The sequence below is a fragment of the Alexandromys fortis genome, unplaced genomic scaffold, assembly GCF_014885135.2.
Source record: "Alexandromys fortis isolate MF-2015 unplaced genomic scaffold, M_Fortis_MF-2015_v1.1 scaffold_428, whole genome shotgun sequence".
Classification (NCBI taxonomy): Eukaryota; Metazoa; Chordata; class Mammalia; order Rodentia; family Cricetidae; genus Alexandromys; species Alexandromys fortis.
The window spans coordinates 247,083-273,429 of NW_026068297.1; the positions used below are offsets into that span (position 1 = coordinate 247,083).

A 26,347-nucleotide genomic window follows, 5' to 3' on the forward strand; every position below is an offset into this window, starting at 1 on the left:
TATCTCTCAGGTCAAATTTAGAGTCTTCACCTTCACATAGCAAAACATGATCCTTGGGCTTGTTTGGGTGTTCCAGGGGTGTAGTGGCAGTGACTGGGGACCCAAATATGTCACTAGTCTTCCCACCAGGTGGGTTCAGTCGCTGTCGAGTCTGCACAGGAGTCGATGCATCAAAGATACCACTTCCTTTGCCCCCTGCAGTAATTGTCCGCTTCGTTATGTTTTTAGGTTCTTCAGTTGGTCCAGAAATATTAAATGCAATCCTATTAGGTTTGCTTGAAGGAACACCTTCTTCTGGACTTTCAAAAAGATTGCCCGATTCTCCTCCTGGGGGCTTCATGGATCTGGAGCCCGACAAGCCAGGCTGGCCATCTGCCCTGGACAAATGTTCTTAACAAAGGAATCATATCTCCAGCCACAAGTTGTAATTCTTGGAATCTTTTATTTATTTACTGGTAGTATGAACATAGTTGGCCCCCATAATCTCATAGGGAGTGGCACTATTACGGAAGCCTGGCTTTGTTGGAGTGGGTATGGCCATGTTGGAGCAAGTATGTCATTGTGGTGGCAGGCTTTGAGGTTTCCTATGCTCAGGTTACTGCCCAGTGTCTCAGTTGACTTCCTGTTTCCTCTATCAATATCACTCTCAGCTGCAGTACTACATCTGCCTGCATTCTGCCATGCTCCTGTCATGATGATAATGGACTGAACTTTTGAAACTCTAAGTAAGCTACCCCAATTAAATATCTTATTTATGAGAAAAAATAACATAAATTACAAATAAAGTAATATTTAGCAGCCTCATTTAATCAGAGAACATGGGGGGATAGGGTATAGGCCCTGGAATTGGTTTTCGCTAAGAGGAATAATTGAAAACCAGGGTAAAGAGCATGCCAAATTGAATTAACACGCAGTTCCCATACCAGTTGAGTGGGAGGCTTAGATACAAGGGTTCCCTGTTCATAACATCCTCATATGTCATTTTGGGAGATGTTGAGGGCAGAGTAATTACTATTTGCCTCTCTATTATCTAGAAATTAAGGATGTGGTGAAGGCTCTAGCTAACTAACACTCGGCAAGAGAATACATCCTCCTGTCGTGTGAGGCATGAGATGTAATTTCTCTTCCCTATAAATAAAGAAGTTGTTTCATGGTCTGGCAATAACCGGAACTTCTCATACTTACAAAGTTGGAGATGCTTATTTCCTCAAGCATCCTTTTGCTGTAATGAAAGCTCCATGCAACTTACTCTGTTGGGATCATGCCTCATCCAAGATAAGGTTACTATTTGAGCCTGGAGATGTTCTGCCATGCTGGTGTAATATAAATTAACCCACAATATTTAAATATTTAATTTTTATAATATTTTCTAAATACACCTGATTCTAGATATTACTTCAGATTAAATTAGCTTTAAGTTGGTTTTAAACTTCTTTTGACCTAATTGCTTTAGGCTTAAATTTGATAACATACATTGAAGACTATATAGTGGAAGATATAAATTGGTATCTCCTTCTGAGCTTGTCCCTCTCAATGAATTACATTTGTACTTAGCATAGCTATAAACATAGTTCTGAGTGCGTTAAAGGATTTGATCATTTACAAGGTGACTAATCATTAAAGTTTATGTCTTAATTATTTTTAACATTTTCAATAAAGCATTAACTCTCATACGGTCAAGACATTATACTTTTATTCCTGTTAAGATTTTAAGCCTTAAGAATTATAATTTTGACTTGAAATTATTTTAGTATCAAAATAAACATTAAATCATAGATAAAAATCCATAGACAGAATGAGAATCTCATTTCCCAATTTTTTATAGTGTACTTTTACAGAGTGTTATATGAATCTCTTTCTCCAAATGGCTAAAGCCTAACAAAGTTAGTAAAGACATAAATGATTAGATACACATCTTTAAGTAAATACTTCTTGACTTGTATAATCTTAGAAGTTTGTAATTTTTATTTTTTTCTTTCTCTGCATTCCCACTCTCAACCCTATCTACCATCCCCCTTCACACCTGATCCTGTCATTCACATCCCAACCTGTGCCCAGTCCACCCACAAAATCAATTATATTTCCCCCTTCCCAGGAAGATATATGTGCCCCCCCCATGCCCTTCCACTATACTTAAACTCTCTGTGTCTTCTGATTGTAGGTTAGTTATCATTTACTTTAGGTTGATATCTATATATAAGTGAATATGTACCATATCTATCTTTCTGGGTCTGGTTTGCCTCACTAAGAATTTTTTTTTCTAGTTCAATCCATTTGTCTGCAAATTTCAAGATGTCACATTTTATAACAGCTGAATAATACTACATTGTGTAAATCTGTCAAAGGTTTTTATTTATTTTTTAAATCCATTCTTTTGTTGTGGGACATCTAAGCTCTTTCCAATTTCTGGCTATTATGAACAGAGCAGCAATGAACATGATTGAGCAAGTAAGTGTCTTTGTGGTAGGATGAAGTGCCCTTTAGGTATATGTCAAAAAGTGGTATGACTGCATCTTGAGATTGAACGATCCTCAGTATTCTGAGGAAAACAATATGCTGTATTGATTTGCATAGTGGCTGTACAAGTTTGCACTCCCACCAGCAAGGAATGAGTGCTCATCTTATTCCACATCCTGGCCAGCACAAATTGTCATTTGTGTTATCATCTTAATGTAAGAAACTAAAAGTAGGGGCTGGAGAGATGGCTCAGCGGTTAAGAGCATTGCCTGCTCTTCCAAAGGTCCTGAGTTCAATTCCCAGCAACCACATGGTGGCTCACAACCATCTGTAATGAGGTCTGGTGCCCTCTTCTGGCCTGCAGGCATACACACAGACAGAACATTGTATACATAATAAAAAAAATTAAAAAAAAGACACTAAAAGTAATTTTGATTTGCATTTCATTGATGCCTAAAGATGTTGAACATTTCTTTAAGTATTTCTCAGCCATTTGAATTTCTTCTATAGAAAATTCTTTGTTCCACAGGGCAGGGAACAAAGAATTTTCTATAGAAGAAACTCAAGTGGCTGAGAAATACTTAAAGAAATGTTTCCACAGGGCAGGGAACCCTGACTGCTCTTTGGATTGGAGAGGGAGGGGGAGAGGAGTGGGGGGAGGGGAAGAAGGGTGGGAGGAGGGGGAGGGAAATGGGAAACTGGGAGGAGGCGGAAACTTTTTTTTCCTATTCTCAATAAAAAAAAAATAAAAAAGAAAATTCTTTGTTTAAATCTGTACCTTAGTGTTTTTAATAAATTAGATTATTTATTGCAATTTTATTATATTTTATGTATGTCTTGAGTTCTTTATGTATTTTGGATATTAGTCCTCTATTGGATGTGGAGTTGGAAAAAATTCCTTTTCCATTTGGTAGGTGCCACTTTGTAGAAATGATAGTGTCCTTTGACTTACAGAAAGAAGTTTTTTTAGTTTCAGGAGGTCCCATTTATTAATTGTCAGTATCAGTGTCTGTGCTAGTGGTGTTCTATTCAGGAAACTGTTTCCTGAGCCAATGCATTCAAGGCTATTCTCAACTTTCTTTTCTATCGTATTCAGCATATCTGCTTTTTGTTGAGGTCTTTGATCAATTTGGAGTTGACTTTTGTACACAGTGGTAAGTAAGGATCTATTTTCATGCTCCTACATGCAGACATCTTGTTTGACCAGAACCATTTGTTAAAGGTGCAGTCTTTTTTTCCAGTGTATGTTTCTGGCTTCTTTATACAAATTCATGTTTCAATGAGTTTTTTGGATTTATGTTCAGGCCTTCAATTCAATTCCATTGATTAATGTGTCAGTTGTTATGACAATAGCATATTGTCATAACATAGTAATCGTTATTACTATAGCTCTGTAGTAAAACTTGAAATGAAAATAGTGATACCTCCAGCAGTTCTTTTGTTGTTCAGGTTTATTTCAGCTACCCTGGTTTCTTTGTTTTCCCATATGAAATTGAGAATTGTCCTTTCAAGGTCTGTGAAAAATTGTCTTGGAATTTTGAAGAGAATTGCATTGAGTCTGTACATTGCTTTTGGTAGGATGGCCATTTTCACTGTTAATCCTGCAGATCCATGAGCATGGGTTATCTTTTCATCTTCTGATAACTTATTTAGTTTCTTTTTACAAATACTTGGAAGTTTTATCATGCAAGTCTTTTACTTGCTTGGTTAGAGTTACTTCCAAGATATGTTATATTATTTATGAATAATTATGATGGGTGTTGTTTCTCTGATATCTTTCTCAGCCTGTTTGTCATTTGTATATAGAAGGGATACTGATTATTTTAGATAACCTTGTCTCCTGCCACTTTGTTGAAAGTGTTTATACGAGTTCCCTAGCAGAATTTTTAGGATCATTTATGTATACTATTATATCTGTGCATGAACTTCTGGTTTTTAGAGTCTCCATTGAGAGAAGTCATGTGTAATTCTAATAGGTCTGCTTTTTTATGTTATTTGGTCTTTTTTTTTCCTTGAAGCTTTTAATATTCTTTCTTTGTTCCTTTCATTTAGTGTTTTGGTTATTATAAGCCTAGTGTACTTTCTTTTCTTGTCCAATCGTCTATGGTTTTATTAAAAATATATTTTAGGCCTTTGAACTGTGTTTCTTATCCTTTCTCTATTCCTATTATTCCTAGGTTTGGTCTTTTCATAGTATCCCAGATTTCCTGGATGTTTTGTGTCAGCAGTTTCCTTGGATTTAATATTTTCTTTGACTGATGTTTCCATTTCCTCTATCGTATCTTCTCTCTTCCATCTCTTGTGTTATGTTCATGATGCTTGACTGTTTGAAACTCTACATTTCTCATTTACAGAATTCCCTCAGTTTTTTTTTATTATATTTTCAGGTCTTGAACAGTGTAATTTATTTCCTTATATTCTTTGTTTGTGTTTCCCTGGATTACTTTAAGGACTTTTTTCATCTTCATATAGTTAGTTTTAAGTTCTTTTTATAGTGGTTTGGCTATGTTGGTGTAGTCTGGACTTGCTGTGGTAGGCTAGTTGGGATCTAGTAGAGACATATTGCCCTGTTGTTGATTGTTTTTTTTTTTTCACTAGTGTCTAGGTATTTGGGTTTGGGAAGATTGTATTTCTAGGCGCATACACACATTGCCAGCAGTTGAGGCAAGGGCAATATCTTGCCCTAATGGGTAGCTTTTGCCTCAAAGAAAGCAAATCCATATGGAGATTCTTTGATGCCCAACATCCTTTTACCAAGTAAATTGGTGCTGCCAGGAGCATATATGCCTCATGGTTATGAAAAGCCTTATGTTACTAAAACAGTTTAAATGCCATATTCTGTAGACCTTTCAAGTACTTGAAGATCATCAGTTTATTTAAAATATATCTAATTGACTTTGAAAACATACCTAACATGACCATAAGTTTGATTTTTATAGATGACTACTAACTTGTGTTTCTTTAATAGTATAGTTTTTAAAATTTTATATAACCTTTTAATATGGTTTGCATAGGTACAATACCTTAAATAAGAGTAAAAACATATAAAGCATAACAAAAATAACCTTAAATTTGTAACAACATACAAAATCTATACTATTATAAAATATTTACTACTGGCAGTTGCTTTTTTAGTTTAAAAGTAGATTCAATTATCTACCCTTTATCCCATCATTTCTATACTCCCCCATTTTTCTTTCAGAAGGAGATCCCTGATTATAATCTCCTTTGTTAAGATTTTTAAAATTTATTTATTTATTAAAATTTCCACCTCTTCCCCTCCTCCCATTTCCCTCCCACTCCCCCTCCCTCTCCAGTCCTAAGAGCAGTCAGGGTGCCCTGCCCTGTGGGAAGTCCAAGATCCTCCCCCTCCATCTAGGTCTAGGAAGGTGAACATCCAAACAGACTAGGCTCCCAAAAAGCCAGTACATGCAATAGAATCAAAACCCAGTGCATTGGCTTCTCAGTCAGCCCCCATTGTTAGTCATGTTCAGAGAGTCTGGTCTGATCACATTCTCATTCAGTCCCAGTCCAGCTGGCCTTGGTGAGCTCCCATTAGATCAGTCACACTGTCTCCATAGGTGGACGCACCCCTCGCCATCCTGACTTCCTTGCTCATCTTCTCCCTCCTTCTGCTCTTCATCTGGAACTTGGGAGCTCAGTTCAGTTCTCCAATGTGGGTCTCTGTCTCTATCTCCATCCATCGCTGGTTGAAGGTTCTATGGTAAAGATCTTTTTCTTAACCATTACCAGTAACAACTTGTAACCAACCCCCTTAAACAATGACAAACATCCATAACCCATCAAATGACCAAAAATTATCCACCCTACTCTTGGGAATGTGGGTGTCATGTTTCTTAGCCTCATTTTTGTTGTCTGCAATGATGACATCGTTAGGAGGCCCTGAGAAAATTAAGAAAATGGTAAAGTCACTTGGGTCACTTGTTTTTATTGGTGTTTGGTTGCCTTGCTCTGAAAACACAAAACTTTTAAAGATAACATACATATCTACATTAACACAAATATGGAATGTCTGGTGTTCATGTCAGTTAAAGATTTTTTTTTCCATGTTTAAGCAAGTCAGAGGCATCTATCACCAGTATAAGTCCATTTGCACTGCATAACCAAATTGTAATATAGATCTCTATCCATCCATATGAAAGGATGGCAGTAAGTCGTGAGTACTCTGTAACCAACAAGATTTACCATATCTCATCTTATCTCTGAGCTGTTCCCATGCAGAGTGATCAGCTTACATGTCACTTGTCTTTTAGTTTTTCCTGGCTTCCTCCCCCATGTCTATAGCCAAGATACTCAGGAGGTCTTCATTGGTCAAATCTGATCTCTATTAACCTGGAAAAAAATTCACAGTCATTTGTTTCCTGTTGAAGCAAAAGCATAACCTCTTCCCCAACATCATACATTTTTTACTTTGATTTTAAATTTAAGGCATTATTAAAGTATATATGCTGGTTTATTTCAGAATTCTCATTCATGATTCAATGTCTTGCAGGCAGCTGTTGTCTGTTTGATAGCATTCAAAAGATTTAAAATTTACAAAGCACCATATAGGATCCAGATTCCCTGTGTTATAATATTTCCCATTCTTATGTGACTTACTATTTTTTATTACTTTACTTTTCTCTTTAAAGACTTTATTATTTTGAAACTGTTTATTTTTTATGACTGTCTATACCATTTTTCATTCTTAAGCCTATGCATATTGTTAAACACACTGTAACCTAGTTAGAGATTTTTTGCCCGTCTGTTTAAGCAAAACCTTAAATGGTCATGCAGCTTAGCTCATGGTGAGCTGACAGTTCGAGCCCAAAGGCAATGGCCAGGAGACACAGTCCTGTCCTTTGGCCTGCATGACAGACTGTGAAACTATGAAGCTGCATTTGGCTCTGCATTTGTGTGTCTGGAACATTTCGAAAGATTTTTCAGTTTTTGTGTGAAATACGTGCTCCAATATCGAATGCCATTTGTGTTCAGAATTTTTCTTTGGGACTGTCAACTTAAGTAGCCTAAGTTTATTTCTAATTCACAATCTCAATATCCTTCTGAACTTCTTGATGATGGCCATGCAGTAGTACTTTAGGCTTTTAATTTTTTTTAAATTTACATTTATTTTTGACACTTTCACGCAATATGCAATGTGTTGCGATAATATTCACCTTTCATTATCCCATTTTAACCTCCTTCCATACATGCTGTTATGTTACTATTTCCCAGTGAGTTCTCCTATTACATTTATGTCAACTTTTTTATTGGCCTCTCAGTTTTCCTGGTGTTCCTTGCATGAATATAGGTAGGATGTTATTTATTGGTGTATTTGCTTGGCACAGTAGTTACACCACTGAAGAAAATTACACCTCTTCCAATAGCAACCATTAATGGTCAAAAGTTCCTCAGATAGGGGGTGGTACTCCATAAGCCTCTTCACCCTCATGACAGAATGTTGAAAATCCCAGTTTAATGCAGGTCTTCATAATTGTTTCTCTGTTGATGTGTGCAATGACCTTGTCATGTCCAGAAAATAGAGTTGCAACACACTGATCTTTGTTCTTTAATTGGCTTAGATTTAATCTGTTGTTATTTTTTTATTTCTTATATATTCCCCATTTCTGTTTATTGTTTGTCCATGGACTACATCCATTTTTATTTTATTAATTTGTCACTTAATATTTTTTTCATTTATTCTATATAATTTCTCTCACCTTCTTTGCTCTGATGCTTGGTAATACAGGTATTGTTTTCCATTATTTTTCATTTTATTTCTTTATGTCTTTTGTTTTGGTATTGTTGTGATTACTTTGGTTTGCTTTTTCTGGGTGGTACTGGAGTTCAAGTACACAAGAGAGGGCTGTTCAATATAAAGCCACTTCTATATAAAAATGGAGGAGAAGCATTCATCTCCAAGCATACAAAAGCTTTAACATCAAAACAAAGCACACAAAGAATGAATGTAACAACATGAATTCTCCTAAAGTATATATGTCTTCAGTAAATGAATCAAAAGATACCCAAATAGATAAATTTCCAGGCCAAAAAAAAAAAAAATCCCCAACACATACTATCAAATATGGCTGGCTAGTGAATATAGAGTGAATATAAATATAACAGGTAATTATTCATATTAATGGAAGGATAAGAGTGTGAAAGAAGAATTCATGAAATAGTGATTATGATACTGGAAGCTATAGAAATCTTGAAAATTAAAACCTGCATGCTCTAAGTTTTAAAAATCTAAAAATCTCACCACAATTCTAAATGAAAAGAGAAGAAAGGCCATCATAGATTGAGTTATGAATTAATGAAAAGAAACTACACTGCGACAAGGGGGATGTTCTATAGGGAACTCACCAAGGCCAGCTGGCCTGGGTCTGAAAAAGCCTGGGTTAAAACCGGTCTCGCTGAACATAGCGGACAATGAGGACTATTGAGAACTCAAGAACAATGGCAATGGGTTTTTGATCCTACTGCACCTATTGGTTTTGTGGGAGCCTAGGCAGTTTAGAAGCTCACCTTCCTAGACCTAGATAGAGGTGGGAGGTCCTTGTACGTCCCACAGGGCAGGGAACCCTGATTGCTCTTCGGGCTGAAGAGGGAGGGGGACTAGATTGGGGGAGGGGGAGGGAAATGGGAGGCGGTGGCGGGGAGGAGGCAGAAATCTTTAATAAATAAATAAATTAAAAATTAAAAAAAAAGAAACTACATATAAGATCTTTGAGACACCATGGGGATATTAACCTCATTTCAGTTAATAGTCTCACAACCAAACTTGGGCAAAAAACTAACTAAAATCAGAGGGCCACACATAAAGGGAAGATGTGAAAGGGTGTGTGTGTGTGGTGAGAAGAACTACCTTTAAGAAGAAGCAGGCAGGAATGGAAGAGGATAAGAAAGTGAAATGGTATTGAAAGCAACTAACATTCATTATTATAAATGTATGAAACTGTCAAACATCAAAAAATTTAAAAAATACATTTAGATAAGGTACACAGTCTTTATGCTAAAAGCTTAACAGGCATAGTTAGTGAAATAATAGCAGAAATTTTCTCAAATCATGAGAAACATCAAAGTAGTAGAACTATTTAGAATGCCAAAAAGACATAAACATAATGGAACTTTATGTTACATTACAGTTAAACTGCCAAGAGTACAAAAAAAATACAATGATGATAGTTGTCAGAGAGATGTGACAATTCAATTATGAATGGAAACCATTATGATAACTTTTGATTTCTAGGCAGAAACTATAAATTCTTAGAACTCTTGCAATGATATATTTCAGATACAGAAAGAAAATAACTCCCGGCATAAGTTACTATTTCCAGTAAATTTAACATTTAGAATTAAAAGAGAAATAAAGGCCTTCTAGCTGGGCAGTGGTGGCAAATGCCTTTAATCCCAGCACTCAGGAGGCGGAGACTAGCGGATCTCTATGAGTTTGAGACCCCCATGTTCTACAGAGCTATTTCCAGAACAAGCTCCAAAGCTACTCAGAGAAACACTGTCTCAAAAACAAACAAACAAACAAACAAACAAACAAAGGCAATTCATGGCACTAACTCATATTGTAGAAATTCCTTAAAACAATCCTATATGCAGAAAAGAAAGAGAAATAAAATTGTGAATTTTTAGGACAGGGAGGGGGAGTGGGGGAAGTGGGAGGGAAATGGGAGGAGGGGAGGAGGTAGAAATGTTAATAAACAAATTAAAAAATAAAGATTACTTTGCAAGTGCTGTTTTCAAAATAATTTCAGTAAGAAAATTGTGTAAAGGATAATGTCTGCTATAGTTTAAATATGTTTCCCCAAAACCTGACCTAGAGATTTAGTTCCTAAATTTATCAGTCCTAATGTGATATGGGTAGGCAATGTTGTGGGTTATTCACCAGAGAAGACTGCTCAGACATAGGTTTAAACCAATAAAGTCTTTATTAGCCAGCTGGCAACTACAGTGCATGTTTGAAACCCCAGTGTGGCACTGAGACTTTCTCATGGGGAACTTTAAAGCACAAAAACCATGTTTTGGGTTCATATTTCAGTTAACCAGAAGTAGAAATACAGAACCTAAAAAGCAAGGTTAGTACATATTGAACCTTTCTCAGAACTCTTTGGGCTTTGATGGATGAGGCTTTCATTTTAGGTTTGGCCGGTGATACTGTCTACATGCTGAATTTTACATTCTGAACTCATCTCACTGTCTCTACCTCACAGCAAGTTATAATTCCTCTCATTTATTGTTCCACTGGTCTTTTTCTCTTTTAACTCCCCCTCTGTCTGCTTCTCCCTTCTCTCTCAATTCTCTCCCCTCCTCTTTCCATCCATCACTCTTTCCTTCTCCTCTCCTCTCCCTCTCCCTCTCCCTCTCCCTCTCCCTCTCCCTCTCCCTCTCCCTCTCTCTCTCCCTCTCTCTCTCTCTCTCTCTCTCTCTCTCTCTCTCCATGGGATAATACAACATGAATGACTCCACCTGAAATAAATCTTGCCATCATATTTTTTTTTCTCTAGGGGAGTCCTCCATACCAGGAACTCAAAAAAATTTATCATTAGACTCTAAGCCTCCAGGCATAACATTCATCTCGCCCTTTAATTCTTTATATGTACAACAGAAACAGTTTTCTTACAAACCCAGACTACCATGGAACCCATGCATCTATTACTCTGCTGTTTTTTGGAAAAGAGGAATGCATTTTTAGAAATAATGCACTTCTCAAGCGTGTCTTTCACTTTTTTTTTTTTTTTGAAATCTAGGTGGAGGCCGTATGTTTCTTGCTTTCATATGTTGTCAGCACTTTGCAATGGATCCATTATAAAACTGAATTGCAGGGCCTCTCAGCAATTATAGGTTGTTGTACAAACTGTGAAAGTATCCACACATCTAAAACATAAGATCTCAGGCAAGTTTGACAGAAATCTCAGTCACAGAAGTCTGGCAAGTGTCCAGTTAAGGCTATGAGGCATGTTTGATGAAGCCTAGGACTTCAGATAGGGTGAAGGCAAGTGGTGAGCATTTCCAAAAACAACATTTTTCTTCTGTTCAGTCTCTGGCACGGAGGGCTTCCCTAGACATAAGAATTTTCCTCAGTCTTTTCTCTGTCTGCATTTGGGCAAGATAGAAGAAAAAGAAATTGAAAAGAGAAAATCAACAACAAACTTTTGGGCTATGTGGTGCCTGAGTCCAAAAAGAAGATGTGAGAACAGAAAATACTGGAATGGTTGCATCAAACTAGCGGGTCAAAATGAATTCAAAATGAAGACCACAGGAAACAATTGTCAGAGTACATATATAAAAAGGTGTGCTATTTTGGCTGAGGGTTATAAATTTAAGGTCGAGCAATGCATCATGACAGAGATATATGCTTGAATAAAGACAAACCAACAATGAAGGTCCCCAAATTTGGTCCAAGATTTAATAGAGGTAAGAAGTCTCTAGTGGCTGGCTGCTTTCCTCTGACCTTTTACCCTTGATAGCTGACTCTAGGTTTATACCGACTAAGACTAATTAGATTCCTGCTTCAGGATTATGTTAGTTAATTTCAAAATATTTAGAGATTTTTCTTGTCATGCTATAGTTTGGCAATGTCTATTTTAGTTACATTGTGCAATTGCAACTTATTTTATAAGATTTCATTTAAATTTGCTTATTATTAGATTTTAATTTCTGTTGCTTTGATAAAACACTAACAAAAAGATACTTAGGGGCAAAAGATGTTTACTTCAGTTTACAGTCCATCATTTTAAAGAAGTCAAGGCAAAAATTTTGAATATCTAGTCTCTTCATATTCATAGTCAAGAGAAGAAAGAAATGTATGCACATACATAGTCCCTTGATGACTTAAGTTTCATTTCTCCACTCTTATGTAGTTTAGGACATAGAGAATGTTTCTTCACATAGCAGGCTGAAACTTACCACATAAAGTAAGACAATCATCCAAGGACATATCTACAGAATAAACTTGTGTAGACGATCCTTTTTGGAGACTTTTGTCTCAGATGATTCTAGGTTGTGTCAAATTAACAAAGCTAAGCATCTCCAATGGAGTCTGTTAAATAAGATGTAATATGATCTATCTTTGTATATCTGTGCTCCCTCTGATTTTGAAAACATGTATTTGATTTATGATACATATTTTATAAGTCACATACAACAAATTGATGACATTTTAAGTTTTACTATGTGCTTATTAATTTTCCATAGCATGTAACAACTATTCATAGAAGGATATTGAATATTTCAACTGCAATTTCATTTGTCTCACGAGTATTTCATTATAACAATATTGACATCACTTTTTAGTTTATAAGCAACAGGAGTATTGTATCGTCTTAGGATAACAAATCCCTTCCATGTTTTGCTCTTGTATCTGAATAATTTCCTTGACATGAATTCTAATTTGCTGAAATAAATATGGCTACCTTTACTCGCTTTCATTTCTGTGAGAAAGGTCTATTCTTCTCTACCCCTTTATATTTAATTTTCATATTTACTTAGAGTTTTCTGCTGGTGGATGATATAGAATTTATATTTTTAGTCTAAAATTTTTCATATTTTAAATGGTATATTTAGACCTCTGTTAGAGTCTATACATTTTTATATCTACTACAGAAATTATCACATTAAATATCTGTTTTTGTTTTTGAATCCTATTCCATTGCAGTAATACCTCACTGTTAGTTTTAACAGATTCCAAATTTCCTTAATTCAATCTTATGTTGACTTATCAATTCTTTTAAGATTTTAGATTTAGAGTGGTATTGATGGTTGCTGTTTTTCTGTAGTAGCTTGTAAAGTTCTAACATAAAGTGTATAGTGTAGTTGTCTCCAAAGAAGCCAAAGAGCCAGACATTTGTACCAGGGAATGTGAAATAGTGGCTAACTTTGACTGCATTTGGAACCCAAGCACCTGTGGAATTTGCTGCAGAACAGCTGCAACAGAAAAATCCCAAACTTGCTCAGAGGGCTTGAGGAAAAAAAAAAAAAAAAGGAAAATCTAACTGGCAAGGCAGTGATTCAAGCATGTGCCCATGGCTGCAAAATCAAAAAATAGTGTTTTTTTTTTCGTGAATGTGTGCCCCATATTGGATGTCAGATAAAGTATAAATCTAATTAGTCTTAATCAACAAAAACTGGGAGGCAAATATCAAGGGTGAAAGCTAAAAGATGAGAGAAAGAGAGCAGCCAGCCACTAGAGACGTTTTACCTCTACAAAGTCTCAGACTGAATGCGAGACGAGGCTCCTTTCTCTATGAATCCTCAGACAGAATGGGGGCAGTCCTGACTAAGAATCCTCACACTGAATAGCCAAAGTCCTATCTCCACCCATTTTATATTCCTGTCCCCCACCTCCGTAGTGCTGGGATTAAAGGTATGAGCCACCACTGCCTGGCCTCTGTAGTTAACTAGTGGCTAGCTCTACCCTCTGATCTCCATGCAAGCTTTATTTGTCAGAGCACAAGCAAATATCATACAACATATTTCTCAAGAACACAATGGCAAAGAATGGAGTTCGGAACAGAATTAAAATAAATATTACTTGAACTAAATGCAATGAAATTAAAGATTATAAAAATACTCACATTTTAGTGAAAACAGTGTTTAAAGGGACAATTTAAGAACTGAATACATGTACTAGAAGTTGAAGTATATTTAGCATTGCCATCTAAATTTCTTCATAACTTATGAAATTAGAAAATAATAAATTAACTTTAAAGCAAAAATAAATGAAATAATACATATTAGAATAGAAATTAATGAACTAAAAAGCAAGATACACTAAGTTCTAAAGACAAATTCCATTATTTTAATGTGATTAAATTGATAAACTCACAGACATATTAGGAAGAAAGAACACACAATTTTTTGATCTAAAGTTTAATCATGAGACATCCATAATGTTTCTATATAAGCTAAATATATAATAGAATATTTTAAAGGAATGTATGCCCACAAGTTTGATAACTTAGATGAAAAGAACGCATTTCTTGAAAGACACATAGATGAATATGTGAAGAGATAGAACACCTGGATAAGCATATTTTCATGAAAAAAATTAAAACAGCAATAGTATTTCAAATTCTAACCCTATATATACTAGCTCAGTTATCAGTTCCACTAAATAGTAAAAATGGATTATACTCATTCTTTCCAATCAAGATGCTTAATTTCATGTGCCATTAGGTATTACAGGTCACTAAAATGAGATATCACTTAATATCTATAAGAATGGACAAATTCCAAAACTCTGGCAAGATCAAATGCTGGAGATATCATGGTATTATATCACTCACAATTAATGATAACAGGAACACAAAATGCTACACTATCACAAAATTAAACATATATTAATGCAACAGGTAAAAATTATAAAGGTAAATGAGGTTAGTGAGTTACAAAATAGTAGAGATAACTATTTTAAGCCAGCTATCTGAAAAAATTATGTAAAATTTATGAGTATAAATAATTGATGCTAGAAAAAGTATACAACTATTCAACATAGAAAAGATATAACATTAAGAATTATTTGAAATATTATCAATATATCAAAACAATAAATGATTGTCAATGTAAAGGCTGTACCTTCAAATTTTTTGGCAACTAACTGAGAAAATTTTTGGAATCAGGAAATTCTCACCTTGTATTGACTAAGGGACTGATGGGCAAAGGTGATGTTAATATTGAAGAACACAATCTCTTTTAAAAATTGTGCAGGGGAACCCAGTAGTGGTGGAACATGCTTTTAATCCCAACACTTGGGAGGCAGAGGCAGGTGGATTTATGTGAGTTAGAAGGAAGTCTGGTCTATAAGAGCTAGTTCCAAGACAAGTTTCCAAGGAACAGAGAAACAGAGAAATCCTGTCTCAACACCCCCCCCAAAGGAGCAACCAATAAACCATGCAAACAAACAAACAAAAACAAAAACAAAACAACAACAACAAAAAAAAAAAAAAACGGTCCTGGGATATTCACATGTAGAATACTGAAATTAGATCCCTAATTTACACATTGCTCCAAAATCAATTTCAAAATGTCACATTGGTCAATGACTTTAAAGTAACACATTACATCTTGTAATTGCTAGAGACAATCTTTAAAGAAAACAAAGAAATAGGTATTGGAAACACATTTCTGGAGAGAAGTCTAAAAGCTGTGGAAATAATAGCATGCATCAACAAAGGAGGATTATAAAATATATAAAAATGTTTCTATCAAGGGAAAAAGTTACCTGGCTGAAAAGAACACAAAATGGGAGAAAATATTTGCCAGTTATTTATATATCTGAAGGGGGACTAATATGTCAAATATATAAAAAGTTAGAAAAAGTACCCAAAGGAAAAATAATAAATTTCCCCCGATGGAAAAATAAAAAAATAAATGATGCAATTAATTAATTAATTGGCTAAATTGGATAGACACTCAATAAATAGGTGTAAAGGGAAATAAAATGTCCTATATTTCATGACATTATGCAGAACAATATTAGATTTTGAGTTTATTTCACCATAGACAGAATATCTATCATGATAGAAATAAAATTAACAAATTCTGTTAAAAAGTAAAAGTATCATGAATTGTGCTGATAATGTAAATCAGTCTAGTCACTATGGAAACCAGAATAGCCTTTTCTGTGAATTTTTCTACATAGATAGAATATATTTCAGGTATACTAAAACCAGATATATATGCAAATCAATCCAAATAATCTAAGAAAAATATCTTCTTACCCTTACTTGATTTTGCACTTCCCAGAATACCAGAAAATAAAGAAGCAACATGTGTGCCCATAAAAAAAAGGAATGGAAAAATCAAAATATTCTACAGTGGAATTTTAAAGGAAATTTTACACTATTTTCCTAAAGGAGCACAGAATTTTTAGATTCATAGTGAGTACCATGTGAACAAATCTTAAAGCACTACACTAAGTGGATGAATGCAATTATGAAAAACTCACAGATTGTATGACTCTTTTTTGCAAAATGTCCAGAGTAGGCAAATCTATAAAAGGTAGAGAATACTGATTCCTCAGGAATAAAGTAGAGGAAAATTCATAGTTGCTAAGGATTGCAGTTTTTGAAAGGGAGTGGTTAAGTAGCTTAAAATTGATATTGGTATGTAAATATATATCTTTATGTTGAGTAAAAATATCTTTACATTTAGTAAAAACATTCATTTGTATACTTGTAATATTTGAATAATATACTATGACTTTTATGTAAATAAAGTGCTTAAAAATTAAAAATAAACTTATCTTTCTCACAGTTTTATAAATGTATTTTGTTGTTTCATTTACCCATCAAAAAGAAGATTATAAAATCTTCAGGAAATTGTATGTAACTGGATATCAACATGTGAACCAAAATAAATTAGACTCAAAATACAAGTACAATATATTTTCTCTCCTGTAGAATTGAGAAAACAACAAAGAAGTTGAAAGGAAAAGAATATTGTGAGAAATCTAAGGACAGTGCAAGATAGGGGAAGAATATAATGAAAATCCATTATACTCATGTATAAAAACATCAACATGAAACTTATTATTTGCATAATTGATAGTTGTGGCCAATGCTAAAATGAATATACAAAATTCTGAAAACAATTTGATAGCATAATTAAAAAACTGCTCTACAAAGTTCCTTTCACAAATGTCAGATTATTTAATAAAATAAACAGCTAATTATAATATGCAATTGACAATATAACTATTAACACATCAATAATATTCAAATTATACTTAATAGAAAGTCAAAAATAAAGGTACACATTTGTGAGATATCTATAAAAACTTACTGATAGACTATAAAATGAGTTGCTAATAGAAATATATAGTCCATTCATTATAGAAGAAACTGTTATAAAAATATTAATCACCTTATTCTTAATTTTGAAAATTATTCTTTATGTATGAGTGCTTTTCCTGCATGTATCTTTGTGCACCATGTGTATACAGTGCCTTGCTAAAGCCAGAAAAGAACGTTAGATCCCCTGGTACTGGAAAAACACATGGTTATGAGCAAAAATGTGGGTGCTGCGAGCTGGTCAAACTCAGGTCCTCTGGAAGAGCAGTTAGTCCTCTTAACCACTGAGATATCTCTCCAGTCCCAATTACCTAAAATTAATTGCATATCTGTTGCCTTATACATTGCTCTGATATTTAAAACCAAACTCAGTTTGTGGTTTTCCATGACTGAAATCTTGGAATAATAAGACAAATAAAAATAGTATTAGCAATAAGAGCAAGGACCCTATGTCTGTATAGACCTAGAACCTGTGTTTGAATACACCCTGAAAGGAGGTAGGTTGAAGAAAACATTGGCTGTACGAAATTTTAAATTTGACTCATTGTCTCCAATGTGCAATATAGTTGACCAGGTAATTTTATTTTATTCTATTTTATTTTATTTTGAGACAGGGTTTTTCTGTGTATCTTTGGTCCCTGTCCTGGAACTAGCTCTTGTAGACCAGGCTGTTCTCGAACTCACAGAGATCCACCTGCCTCTGCCTCCCGAGTGCTGGGATTAATGGTGTGTGCCACCACTGTCTGGCTGAGGACCGTATATTTTTAAGTAACATCTGAATCCAGTAGGAATCCACTGCTAAAAGTTTTGAACATATTCTTATATCTGTCATAAGAGGATTAGACCTAACTGTTAAGGAGTTCCCTCCACCACTTGAATTACATAGTACCTGATAGTCTCCTGTGCTTCCTACTGTGACTCAATGATAGATAAACTAACAAGCAGAAAATGCACACTTGAACTTCTTGAAAACAGTCCCAATGATTTAAATCCTCAGTCTGAAAAAAAGGTACAAACAAAAAAGCTCAAAAAGATACAAGCAAAGTGGCTGAGTATCTTCAAATAACCAAGATAAGAATTAACTTACTTCTAGCAAGGTGGCACAGGCCTGTAATTCCAGTCTTCAAGAAACAGGCAGTTTGATTGTTAAAGCTAGGCCACTCTAAGCTACCTAAGGTTTCCAGGGCAGCCTGAGCTACACAGCGAGATTGGTTCCCCACAAACATAAACAAAAGATGTAACCTTTAATCAGAAAAAAAGAAAGACCAGGTATGATGGCATATGGGGACAATGAGGCAGGAAAGTCACAAAAACTCATTAGGTCTAGGGCAATTTGAGATACACAGAGAGAGAATAACCAAAGATAAAAGAGTAGAGGAAAAGAAAGTATAGAGGTGAGGATTGAGAAAGGCTGTGGGGGAACGGGAGAGGAGGAAAAATGGAAGGAAAGGGGGAAGGCTAAGAAGAAAGGAGAATTGAGAGATGTGGCACGTGTTGTAATACGTCTTAATAATAAAAGCCGAGAGTTATATATAGGAGAAAATGTGGAGAGATCAGATAGACGAAGCAGCAAACCACAGAAACCTTAACTACTCATCTTCCCAGCCAAAAAGGTGGCTGTGGATTGCTTCTTTGTCTATCTGATCTCTCCACATTTTCTCCCAAATATAACTCTGGACATTTATTATTAAGACCTAGCTCGTGTTCTCCCTCCATCTGCTCCTCATTGGGACCTTGGAAGCTCACTCCAGTGCTCCAATGTGGGTCTCTGTTTCTATCTCCATCTATTGCCAGATGAAGGTTTTATGGTGATATGAAAGATATTCATTAGTATGGCTATAGGATCGGGCCAGTTCAGGCACCCTCTCCTCAGCTGCCCAAGAAACTAGTTGGGGAAATCCCCTTGGACACCTGGGAACCCCTCTAGAGTCAAGTCTCTTGCCAACCCTAAAATGGCTCCCTTAATTAAGATATCTATTTCTCTGCTCCACCATCCACCTATCCCCCATCCCAAACATCCCATTCCCTCAAGCTCTCCCCATCCTCCCCTTCTCCCTTCTCTCTCCCCATCTCCCCTTAACCCCATCCCAACCCATCCCCCAAGCTCCCAATTTTTGCCTGGCAATCTTGTCTACTTCCAATATCCAGGAGGATAACTACATGTTTTTCTTTGGGTTCACCTTAATGCAACAGATAGGAGGTAGTAAATAGCTGGCTAGGGGGTTGCAGAGTGTAGGAGTGGGTGGGGGTGATGAATCACAGTAAATATTCAGGGTTCCAAGTACAAAATAACAGGCATAATAGAGCCCTTTCAATGCTTTATGGTGAAGTTATGTACAAGAATCCTATGCTCCAAATTACTTTCTTCACAGTATTCTCGTGGACGTCAGAATTTTGTCTGGAATGCTTACTGACTCACAGCAAGACATTCCAGCCCCAGGCAAAGTCAACATGAACCTATTTATCTGGGGACTTCCCCTTTCCCCGGAACAAAAAATGACAGGAACACTTCCTCCTATGGAGTTATTTTAATGAGAACAAGGAGCAGAGGGGGACAGAGAGAGGGAAGAGGAGGGCCTTAACCTCCCATTAATTGTCCTGTCGGTATAGGCCTTGGTCAACTTGGTGAAGGCGTCTCCTGTCAGGTAAAAGAAACTCCCCTGGTGTTGTAGGGTGTTACAATTGGGGGCTTCTGAGTTAAAACTAAGACAGCCAGAATCTTTTTGTGAATCTCCTAAAAAAATAGTCCACCCTTGGCCATGAAAAGGAAGCCAGCCACACAGGTCTGCTTCTGCTCTGGTTTCCGAAGTTCCGGACATGGCCCTTAGGCCAAGATACCGGTAACTTTTTCTTGTGTCTCTCAGAGAAGGAAGGCCGCATTAAGATAATGGAGGACTAAGGGACAAAAGAGGAAATATAGAAGTTATAGATTTATAAGGAGGGAGGCCAGTTATGAAAATTAGGAAGATTGACCCATGCTGCATGGGGTATACATAGAATTGTTCTCTTGTGTGGTGGCTTAGGTGGGTCAGGCCGGCCTAAAGACTGTGATACCATCTCACTTTGTCCTTCAGAGAACACGGAGATGGGAGAATTATGTAGCATGTTTTAGGATGTTCACGCTGAGGAGATCTGGAAAAGAAACGGGGGGAGGGGCAGGCTTCGCAAAAGTATACGCATGTTACTCGTTGGCTGAATAGCATCAGGCATAAGTGGCAAAGCTTAACTTAATTTCTACCTGTGTGTTATTAGTGAAGGTTGTGGTGTTAAGTTTAAAGAGGCAGGGAAAAGTGGGGGTTCAGACTTAATTAAAAATGCACACGAGGGTTCTGAATATAAAGAGGATCCTGAAATTTATCTAATGGGGCTCTAATGAAAATGCTTTTCTCTCACTAATAAGATATAACCTGGGGTGCAATGCAGTGCCCTAACACAATCTGATTTCCTCCACAGGTTTCTTAGGAAGTGGATTATAATCATAAAAATCAGAGCACCGTGAGTACCCAAAAAGATGTCCCCAGAAAAGGAGCGGAGGTGGCATTCACTTATTAAAGAGAAGTCTCTCACTACCCAGTGATGGTATGGCATTCATAGTGTTATTCTATTCCCTCCAGATACCTGCCTTACAGCACTCCTGCCTGCTGACTGTGAGACAACTCATCATGCCTAGGGGCAACAAGAGCAAGGGCCGCTCCAGGGCCAAAAGGCAGCAGACTCGGGGAGAGAGGCAGAATCTCCAGGGTGCTCAGTCCGCTGCAGAGGAGGAAGCAACATCGCCCCCTCTTGGCCAGGGGGATGACCCCAGCTCCCCTGAAGGCCGCACTCCTCAGGGGTCTCAGGAGGCCATGCCCCACGGCTCTCCTGAGTTAGATGTGCCCCGCTCAATCTATGATGTTGGTGCTGAGGGTTCTGATGTTGGTGCTGAGGGTTCTGTTGCAAGTGCTGATGAGACAAGTGCTGTCAGTGCTGAAGGTTCTGGTGCTGGTGCTGGTGCTGGTACCGAGGATTCTGTTGCAGATGATGACAGACGTGCTCATGCCTCCAAGATAGCAGCTGCCATTCTGTCTGCACGCAGAGATCCTCTGACCAGGAAGGCCAATGTATTGATAGAGTTCATGCTGGAGAAATTTAAGGTGAAAAAGGCCTTCACACAGGCAGATATGCTTAGGAAGATCAGCAGGAAGTACAAGATGCACTTCACTGAGATCCTCAGGAGAATCTCTGTGCGCCTGGAGTTGGTCTTTGGCCTTGAGTTGAAAGAAGTAGATCCCAGTTCTCAGTCATATATGCTTGTGAGCAAGCTGGGTCTCTCCACCGAGGGAAGTCTGAGTAACAGTACTGGGTTGCCTAAGACAGGGCTCCTGATGACCCTCCTGGGTGTGATCTTCATGAAGGGGAACCGTGCCACTGAGGAAGATGTTTCGGAATTCCTGAAAGTAGTGGGGATTTACCCTGGGAAGAGTCATGTAATTTTTGGGGAGCCCTGGGAGTTCATCACCAAAGATTTGGTGAAGGAAAATTATGTGATATACCGCCAAGTTCTTGGCAGTGATCCCCCACGCTATGAGTTCAGGTGGGGTCCCAGAGCCTATGCTGAAACCACCAAGATGAAAGTCCTGGAAGTTGTAGCTAAGATCAATAACACTTTCCCCAGTTTCTTCCCTAGTATGTATGAAGAGGCTATGCTTGATGAGGCTAATAGAGCAGCACGGCGATTTACAGCTGTGCCTGGCAATGCTGTTGATATCAGTGATATCAGGGAAGTTAGGGCTCATCATCGCAAGTGCATGGCTCACAGCTCCTCCCACACTTAGTTGGATTTGAGATATAGTTTGTATTGTGCTGAAGAGTAGTCAGTCTCCTATGTAATGAAATGTAATTTGGGCTATAAGTAATAAAGTTTGTATCTTATCTTTCTGCAATACATGAGAAAATATATGTATTTTTTTCTTTGCGATTTTGTAAATGTTCCTTGAATCGAGGATTAGCTTGCTTCATAATTTGCTTCTTAACATTGTGCCTGACATACGTATGAGTGTTTCTCGTGTTTAAGACCAAGAGTTTGGCTATTAATGGCGATTAAAAAAAAATCTGGTATATCTTTAAAATGTTAATGTGGCATTGGAACAATAACTTTCCTGAAAATATAGAATTGGTTGATGGTGAAACAGACGTGACAAGGCTAATTCAAATTGGTTGTATTTTGCTTTTTCATGTAATGCCTGTAACTGAAATAAACTTGGATTTCATTACTCAAAATGTGTTAGACAATAAATTATAATAAATACCACAGAAAAATAAAAGGGGTCAAGGACATCACAAGACAAACCACATAAAAAATAACTTGGGCTCATAGGACCTCAAAAATTCTGAAACAACAATCAGGGAAACTGCATGGGACTGACTGAGACCCTCTTCATATTTGTGACAGTTTTATACCTTGGTCTACTTTTGTGACTCCTAACAATGGGAACAGGGGATGTCCCTCAGGCTTTGAATGGCTCTTGGGAACCTATTCCTCATACTGGATTGCCTTGCCCAGCCTTAATAGAAGGGGAGGTGCTTAGTCTTAAGGCAACATTACATGCCATGCTTTGTTGATAACCATGGTAGGCCTGCCTGTTTCTGAACAGAAACAGAGGAGGAGTGGATGGAGAAATTGCTGTGGAGGCTCAGTGGATGGAGAAAATGGGAAGAAAGGAGGGAAGGAAATGAGGTTCTAAAGTGAAGTAAATCCCCCCAACCCTTTACTACTCGTGGCAGGCAAGAAAGCAGTTCCTGGGATTAAGAGAGATGAAGAACTATCTCTGTCCCTCACTGTATGTAGCACAAGGGAGAACAGAAACTGCATCCTTTGTGGACAGTACACTAGGGCTGACCCTATTGGCTGTGATGCAGGGGAGCCCACTGAAGGCATTAGAGTATGAGAAATGGCCCTGCCTCCCCCCCCATCATGTGGTAGCATGGGTGAGGGAAAGATGCTTCCCCCTGCTCCTGGTGTTAGGTGATAGAGCCCCAGGATCACTAGAGTGGGGGAACTATCCATGCCCCTCATTACCTGCAGCACACAGGAGAGCAGTGGACCCTGCAATTCGCCAAGGTACCAAACTTGTCCTTGTATGCTGTTGTAAGGGATGCAGGTGAGCCAGCCCTAATGGTGTAAGAACAGGAGGGCTGCCTCTGCCTACAGCCCTCCTATGACTCCTACAACCTTGCCTGTGAGAAAAACAGTGGAGTTAGTCCTTGTGGTGTGAATGTGATTGAGTGGACCTGAGGACCTGAGAGCAGGAGAATAGGCTACAATTGGATGGGCAGAATGAGGCAGTACTGTAGAGCATGTGAGGGTGGGGGTGACAATAAGGAGAAGCGGGCAGGCTGGCCAATCCAGCTGATAGCCAGGCCCTGGACTGTGAGCTGTTAGAGCTTGAGAAGGCATGGATCCAAAACTGCAGGATCTATATGACACAGGACAAAGGTAGGAAGTCTAGGTGGGGTAGACCCACTGAGAGCCCATTGTCCATGCTGTGATAGGGGACAGAGGTCCCTAACCAGACTGATGACTTGTGGCAATGAATAATTGCAAATGAAGGTGAAAAGAGGTAACCCAGACCCAGAATGCCAAACACTGTATGTTCTCTCTCAGATGTGGACACTAGCTTTGAATCTTAAGTATGTTTGTTTACATTGGCATTCCCATAGAAGTCAGGAAACTAGTAAGGGACTATGTAGGGGATATCAAAAGAGGGGGCTACAACACAGGTGGTATAAAAGGAGAAAAGGGAATAATGGAACAGGAAAAGCTGAATGGGGTAGAGAAGAGAGTGGAGCGTAGAGGAGCAAGTGTGGAAAGGGATAACTAACATTAGACCTTTGAAAAAAACATATGGTAAGCTACTACAATAGGAACTTCTTTAAATAAATTATATTCATCTATAAATATATATTTCCTGAAGTTACCAGCAAAAGAGCTACAGTGCCTGTCCTAGACAACAAATAAAAGCCTAGTCAAATTCATAGGGTACCATATTGCTACCCAATGAGGTCATAAAAACCTCGGCAAACACAACAGACTACTGTGATTATTCTTGGTTGCCTCTCAGAAACTTGGTGATAAGATCATGAAGACACCACATACTTAAATCACAGTACAAGGAGAAATCAAGCTAACAATGACTTACAAGCTTCATTTCTATTTGCTAGATTTCAGAGTCCTAGAAGGTGGTATGTATGCTACTGGGGGACAAAAAAAATCATTAACAATCTTTCCAAGCTGTAAATCATGTGAGCTAAAATAGTGACTGGCTGGGAAAGATATGCCCACTTGTTCAATAATGGCATGAATGTTACGGTACTAACCCATCACTTTCTATGTATAGTTAAGGCTCAGTTTACAAGACTGAACTCATACTAGGTTCTCTTAATCAGAACTAGAACCCTTGGCTGGGTAGGTGGTAAGTCCCATAGAAGAATTACTATTATTTCACTAAATAGACACAGCACTAAACTGCCTCCCAAGGACTTATCCTTATTACCTGTGAATGAATGTGTCTCTCAACACTCATTAGAGAAACATTTTTTTTTTGCAGTAGATAGCAACTAATACAGAGGTTCTGAATGATCAATATGCAGAGAAGAGGAGAATGTAAATGCTTGATTTTAAATGAGACATGTTGGTGGAGGCTGCTTGTTCATTCTCAGCCACCCAGACCTAAAATAATTACACAGAAACTGTTTTAATAACTGCTTGGCCAATAGCTTATGTGTATTTCTAGATACCTCTTACATCTTAAATTAACTCATTTCTTTTAATCTGTGTATTTCCACAATGCTGTGTCTAACTGGGTAAAGTTCCAGGCATCTGTCTCCACCCATGGCTACATGGCATCTATCTGACTCTGCCTATGCTCTCTCTATATTTTTTCAGTCTGGCTATACTCTGCCCTGCTTATAGGCTAAGGCAGCTTTATCATTAACCAATAAATGCAACATATATACAGAAGGAAATCCCATATCACTTCCCCTTTTCTGTGTAAAGAAAAAGGAAGGATTTAAAGTTAACATAGTAAAATTATATATAATACAACAGGTATCAAGCAAGAATTACAGTTATAACATTTATATCTACTTTATCTTTCATCATAATTAAGCAAAATTATAATTATATGTATTCTTCAAGTCCATCAAAGACTCCATACAGAAGGATATAATATTACCTAGGTAAATAGGAAGTACATTGTAAGCAACGTCCAAAACTCTAGAATTGACAGAGACGTCTCGCTGCCTGGACAGTCATCCAAAGTTCTTCTGTAACATTATGGCATCTATCTTCAATCTATAGGCCCATAGATACCCGGCAGATTTTTCATGAAGCAGAAAATTTGAAGATCTCTTATGATTTGTACTGGCAAAATTAATCAGTTGCTTTCTGCTGTGTCCTGGAAAATGTCTTATGAAGCAGGAACTCCAGAGGGCCATCTAACATTTAGACAAGTTCGGCAGTCATTTTTCTGTGTGTGGGTCCTTTCATGTCTGGTTCATTTTGTAGTAGGAGCCTTCTTTTTTGTTCCTGGCCGCTCAGACCCAAAATAATCCCACAGAAACTATGTATTAATTGTAATACTGTTTGGCCAATAGCTTAAGCATATTTCTAGATAGCTCTTACATTTTTAATTAACATATTCCTATTATTTTATATTTTACCACAAGGCTCATGGTTTACTGGTAAGGTTCCAGCATCTGTCTCCTTTGGCAGCTACATGGCATCTCTCTTGACTTAGCCTACTCTCTCTATATATATCTTTTCCAGCTTGGCTATATTCTGTTAATCCAATGGCCAAAAGGAACTTTTTTATTAACCAATGGCAATAAGACATGTTCATAGCATGCAGAGGGAAATTCCACATCACCTCCTCTTTTATGACTAAATAAAAAGAAATGTTTTAACTTTAACATAGTAAAATTACATATAGTAAAACAGGTATCAAGCAAGAATTGCAGTTACAATATTTATATCTAATTTATCTTTTATCATAACTAAGAAAAAGTATAATTATAACTATTTTTCAACTCCATCAAAGACTCCAGAA

General features: G+C 37.2%; 2 protein-coding genes across 2 annotated transcripts in view; one reads left to right on the top strand and one right to left on the bottom strand.

Annotated features, from left to right (window-relative positions):
• LOC126494967 (jupiter microtubule associated homolog 2-like) overlaps window positions 1-6,234 on the bottom strand; it is a gene marked incomplete at its 5' end in the record, with an annotated part of 16,134 nt that extends 9,900 nt beyond the window's left edge. The window contains 2 exons of the mRNA XM_050132557.1: window positions 5-372; window positions 6,225-6,234. Coding sequence (XP_049988514.1) covers window positions 5-372; window positions 6,225-6,234 — 378 coding nt within the window. The remainder of the gene's footprint in view (window positions 1-4; window positions 373-6,224) is intronic.
• Window positions 6,235-20,711: 14,477 nt separating this feature from the next.
• Window positions 20,712-22,333, top strand: LOC126494968 (melanoma-associated antigen B2-like). The gene is made up of 2 exons (XM_050132558.1): window positions 20,712-20,756; window positions 20,876-22,333. Exon 2 carries the CDS (start codon window positions 20,924-20,926, stop codon window positions 22,073-22,075), a length of 1,152 nt encoding a protein of 383 aa, XP_049988515.1. The 5' UTR covers window positions 20,712-20,756; window positions 20,876-20,923; the 3' UTR covers window positions 22,076-22,333.
• Window positions 22,334-26,347: the final 4,014 nt, after the last annotated feature.

Coding starts and splice junctions, on each gene's coding strand:
- LOC126494968 (XM_050132558.1), top strand. CDS start 20,924: ATGCCTAGGGGCAACAAGAGCAAGGGCCGCTCCAGGGCCAAAAGGCAG.